Here is a 5,785-nt window from a genome sequence, read left to right as displayed (position 1 = left end):
TCTAATTACTTACAGGTTCAATTCTTGGTGTCTCCAATTAAAAGGTGATGTGAAAGACCTCTGCCTAAGACCCCAGAGAGCCACTTACAGTCTTTGGCTGATTCTGCATTGGCTTTTCTCTGTTGTTTTACTAAACCCATGTTGGAACATAAAGTAGTCTCCACATTCCATGCAGGTTTCGCTTTGTTAGATCATCAGATTTTATTGTACCTTCTGCATAGATTTATGGCCATTTTATGGCCGTTCAGGGGTGACTTTGCAGTCAGTATGGCATTGCCCTGAGGTATTTGGATGTGGTTTTGAGCTGCACTTTTTCCTCCCAGCTGAGAAAATGTGAAGCGAATGCTAGATGTAGAATAGCCCCGAGTAGACAATACTGACCTTGATGGACCAATGCTCTGATTCAATATAAGGCAGCTTTATGTGTGCTCATGTGTGATGTGTTTGCAATCATGGTTGATCTTTAGTGGATTAATGGGATTATTGCAGATTTGGACTAAGCAGATAGGTCATATCAGATATCTGAGGAGCAGTTTCAGTATCAAACTCTGAAGAACAATTTCAGCCTCTAGTTCTGCAATGCAGAAGCCATTTGTTGAACATGCTTGTCAGTCACATAATAACTAAAAGGTATACAAATATGGTGAAGTCGCCCTCTTCCCTCCCTCATGCACAGAATTTCCCCCTTTTTCTTCATTTTTGTTCAGCAGCCTCTATATCTATTGTCTTCTTATTTATTTATTATTTGTTTCATTATATTTATACCCCGCCCTCCCCGCAAGCGGGCTCAGGGTGGCTTACAACAAGGCACAAAGTGCATACAGTATAAAAAGATAAAACAGTTAAAATTCAGTACAATCAGGATGCAAGAATAGAAAGATCCAAAACATCTTGCATACCAGAAGGGGGAGGGCCAGGGCCATAGATATAAGTTACTCGGCCCTCTGGCGGTGTCGCTCTATAGTGGAGCGGTGGTGGTAGTGGCAGTGGCAGCTCCTACTCAAAAGCCTGGTGGAAGAGCTCCATCTTACAGGCCCTGCGGAACTGCAAAAGGTCCCGCAGGGCCCTGATCTCCTCCGGGAGCTCATTCCACCAGATAGGAGCTGCCACTGAAAAGGACCTGGCCCTCGTTGCCGCAAGCCTGGCTTCCTTAGGGCCCGGGGTCACCAGCCGGTGTTGTGATCCCGACCGAAATGCAGTCCCTCAGGTATGTCGGACCCTGGCCATGTTCTTATTTGTTTGCCTATGGCTGTCCCACCTAGTTACTTTAATGTGTGTGTGTGTGTGTATGTGTGTATTGATGCTGGCCCAGCCCAGTGAACTGAGGGAAGAGAGACATTATCACCTTCTTATATTCAACTTCTGAAATGGCACACAAAAGGTTTTGCAAGTTCGAAATGTTTTATTTTAGAAGAGAAAAGGTGAGGTGGAATCAGGGGTAGGATGTATGAGGTGAACTGATAATAAAACTGATGTGACTGTCATCACACTAATTCTAGATAATTTGTTGCCTACACATGCTTCTGCTATTCAAAAAGGACTTTTAAAACTTTGAGGAGAGATGCTTTCTTTTCCGTTTCTGCTTAAACACTTAAGCATAGGTGTCTGAGTTTCACTGACTCTTAAAGTCTAGAAGGTAGGAACATACAATCAAGTTCCCCAAATCCTTCTATATACACAGACCAGGGATCACGCCTCTCTATCTCCCTTTTCACTGAGCAGGGATTACTTCTCTTCTCTAAAAACAATTTCCCTTTTTGGCTTGAATAAGAATCCTCTCTGATTCTCTTACTCCTTTTGCCTCCTTCCCAGTCCATAGTCAGCTGTCAGTTCCCAACTGTCATTTCTTAACTGACTCTCTCCACAGAATTCCATTTGAACAGCCTGTCATTCAAAGGTTCTCAGACTCTGTTAGGCCATCACAATATGCTACTTTGCCTAAATGATACCATACCACTAATTATTTTTATTATTATTGCCATGCCACTCTGAACTGTAACAATGTTGTACTTTTCTACCACTCTGTGCTGATCATGCCTACAATTCACAGTAAACATTTTTCCCACTCCTTTGCCTTGTACTGTTGAAAAAATATATAATTTATGTATACATTTTTGAATATTGTCATTCTGTACCCCAGCATCCAGAATCTTTATTTCTCAAAGAATTTTCTAATTTTTTCACTTGACATTTCTGATGAAGAAACTAACTGTAAATTTAGCATATACAGGATCCAAGACCTGTTTAATAAGATGTCAGTCTTGGACAAACATTGTGGGAGTAGCTTCTGCTCCAGATTTCTTTGCTAGGATAATATTCCACGAATGGTTTACTAGTTTGGTGTAGTGATTAAGTGCGCAGACTCTAGTCTGGGAGAACCGGGTTTGATTCCCCACTCCTCCACTTGCACCTGGCTGGATGACCTTGGGCAAGCCTTAGTGCTGATAAGAGCTGTTCTTGAAAAAGAGCAGTTTCTGCCAGAGCTCTCTCAGCCCCACCTACCTCACAGGGTATCTGTTGTGGGGAGGGGAAGGGAAAGGAGTTTGTAAGCTGCTCTGAGACACCTTCTGTAGTGAAGGGCACGGTATAAATCCAGTCTCTTCTTCTTCTTCTTCTAGAACGTGCGCTGCCTCACTGAGACCAGTAGAGGGCAGGGAAACGTCAAGCATTGCCTATTTTTGACTTCTATGCTTCACTGGAAATACAGAGTACCTTACCCTACTCTACATACACCTTCCCAGTCTTCTTGATCACTCAGATTTACTTCTATTCTTCACTGGAAATACAGAGTACCTTAACCTTCCCAGTCTTCTTGATCACTCAGATGGAGACTCCTTTATTTGGCCTTTATTGGCTGTTTGGTTCAGGTCGTATGATAAGGACAAGGAGATTTACAAGTGAGCTTCCCCTTAGGAAATAGCGCAGCTTACATTTTTTAAGGCACTGAGAGATTTGCCATTGGCTTCCGACGGATGTCAAACTCATCCAACGAGGCGAACATCAAAGCACACGTTATTTTTTAAAATCCTGCTCTTTGGTGTCTTTGACCAGGAATCGTGCTACCCCTTGGCGATGAAAAGGCAACACTGCAGAACTGTTTGACACTTCCCGCGGGTCAAAATCAGCCGGGAGGCTTCGGGGTGCAACAGCGAGGCAGCTCTAGTACGAAATCAGCCAGAGTTTGCACGCGTGTCTAAAATCATAAGCTACAAAATAAAATAAAGATTTTAAAACGCTTTTAGAATGTCTTTCGAATGTTAAGATATTCACGTCTGAAATAGCCAACGATATTAACATGAGTGGGACAAACGAAATGTTCTTGGTTTGCTGTTCGTTACACTTTAAACCTGGATATTGACGGTAATGGTCCGTAGATTTCTTTGAGGTCAACTGCCAGCCCGAGCTTGTGAGCGTTTACTCGAAAGTAAATATGTTTGGAACTGCAGCTCTGATCTACAAACTTCGTCCTGGGTATGTCTTTCTAACTCGAGGAGGCGAGGGAAATCTCTTGTTGCGCGGGGGATCCTCTGGATCTTCCCTCTGTCAGTTAACTTCCGCTACTTTCCTTCCTATTTGCTATAAGTCCTGGCGACTCCCAAATACATCAGATGCCAGATGGCAATACCACATTGTGTGTTTGTGTGTGTATGTTTTTAATGTACACGTTGATCGGGTTACAAACGTCCATATTAGCGGTGCCATATAATAGCGTCTTTCCTGCTAAAATCCCCCTCAAGTTAACTTTAGTGTGTAGATCTCCTCCAAGGGCATCCCATTGCTATAACCCTTCCACCCCAATAAGATCCCCCCCCCCGGGAAGTTCCCCCCCCTCATCCTCGCATCGAATAAGAGCCACGCCCTTCGTCTTCTAACACACCGGGACACACCCACTTGCAGGTACACAGATCAGCGCCCCTGGCTGGTAGGTGCCGCCTCTGTATTAATGGCTGGGGAAGTGCCGGTTGCCATCGTGGTGGACAGCGACAGCTCGATAGAGGAGATTTCCAGCACCTGGGGTACAGGTGAGTGGCAGGTGCCTGCAGCGGGCAGATCGAGGCTCCCACACCCCTTGCTGTTGAGCGTTAAAATAGCTAGCAAGCAAGAGCTTAATGTTGCCCTCTGGTTGCCGCAGGACACCCCCCCCACACACACACTGAAATATCCTTGCCAAGATCCAAAATGCGGGTGTCTCTCTTCAGAGAGGAGAATCAGAATGGAAGGAGGCAGGTCAGCCAGCTGCAGGGGAAACCTCCAATGCTGGGACAAATCAATGTTGCAGCCCCTTAGACTGGGAGGCCAGATGTGTTTGTGCAGTACAATGAAAGAAATGTGTTTTCAGTCCCAGCCCCATTTGGGGCTGGATTCCATAGAACTGTTCACTGGCAGAATGGATTTAGGAGATCCAGCCCCATGTTGCTTTGTAGTTTCCCCAGGTCCAGAGTGACTTAGCAACTGCATGCTTATTTTATTTATTTACTTCGTTATTAAAATATTTCTATCCTGTTTTCCCACCCAACGACTTCCAAAGCAGCTGCTCGTTATGGTCCCAGTGTTAAAATGATAATCATCCCATCCACTGTAGGAGCAATAAAGAGAGGGGAGGGCCAGGGTGGCATAGTGGTTCCTGTCAAGCTAAGAACTGGGACAATCAGGTTCAAATCTTTCCTCTCCTGTGGAAGCGCACCAGGTGACCTTAAGCCAGTCACACACTATCAGCCTAACCTATCTCATAGGGTTGTTGTGAGGAGGGAAGTACAGTATGAAAAGCCACAATGGGGCCTGATTAAGGAGAAAAGCAGGATGTGTGTATAGATATAGATATATATTTAAGTATAAATAAAAAGTGGAGGAATCAATAAAACACAAAAGTTTAGAAGCTTACTTGAGGGATTCAGTGGTTCTTTGGTATCCCATGCATCTATCATGTTCTGAACTGTGCAGCTTTTTAAGGTGCCACAATGCCTTATCTATGCAATCTGCTCTTTTGGTTCCAGCCACAGATGTTTTCTTGGAGGTATCAGTCACTAGTGTGGAACCTTGCTGCATGATCAGGAGGGATCTACATGGCGAGCTACCCCAGATGACCGAGCCAGACACTGAGAGTCACCAAGCAAAAGTAGCTTTCCGAGCTGGTGAAGCAAAGTGTGAACCAGCCTGCAAGGAAGGGCTAAGGAGTGCAGGGATTTTAAGTGGAGAAGTGGATATGATAGAGGCTTATAAAATTATGCATGGGGTATCGAAAATAGAGAGAACTTCCCCCCCCTCCTGCCCCACAATCCTAGAATTGAGGTTTCCAATGAAATAAAATAATCAGTATGGGGTTGGAAGGCCACATGATTGCTTCCCCATGGGGCCCAGATGTGTGTGTTTTTCTCTCTTTCAGCTCCGTCTTGTGAAGTCAGCAGTAATTCTGATGTAATTTCTGTGAGTACTATGGAGCAAATTCCTCCTGCAACTCCTCTTAGACCAAGCACAGGTAATGGTGTTTTCATGAAAAATGGTGACCATGGTGACCATAATACATTAGCAGAAAGAAGATTTAATGTACAGGGAGGGAAAGTGTTTCTGAGGACAAGTCCATAAGGGAGTTTCCTGACCTCCTGCTATAAGTATGTCTGCAGTGCAGCTTTTGTGGCACTTCAAGATGTTACCACCACCCCTCCTGGTTTTTGGCATCATCGCTTGCATCAAATCAGAACTGAGAAAGCAGAATACGGGGCTGAGGTCTGCAGTTTCTGTGGCTATTCTAGAACAACAGCTGCTGTGTCATCTTGTGGCAGCAGCT

At 44.6% G+C, this 5,785-nt stretch overlaps 1 protein-coding gene across 1 annotated transcript in view; it reads left to right on the top strand.

The window, feature by feature from the left end:
- Positions 1-3,943: 3,943 nt before the first annotated feature.
- DNMT3L (DNA (cytosine-5-)-methyltransferase 3-like) overlaps positions 3,944-5,785 on the top strand; it is a 36,995-nt gene continuing 35,153 nt past the window's right edge. Inside the window, exons 1-2 of the mRNA XM_015409768.1 lie at positions 3,944-4,022; positions 5,384-5,476. Coding sequence (XP_015265254.1) covers positions 3,944-4,022; positions 5,384-5,476 — 172 coding nt within the window. The remainder of the gene's footprint in view (positions 4,023-5,383; positions 5,477-5,785) is intronic.

Source organism: Gekko japonicus, unplaced genomic scaffold (genome assembly GCF_001447785.1).
Source record: "Gekko japonicus isolate JY-2015 unplaced genomic scaffold, Gekko_japonicus_V1.1 scaffold4, whole genome shotgun sequence".
Lineage (NCBI taxonomy): Eukaryota > Metazoa > Chordata > Lepidosauria > Squamata > Gekkonidae > Gekko > Gekko japonicus.
Note: the sequence above shows the minus strand (reverse complement) of the source record. Positions and strands in the feature narration are given on the sequence as shown.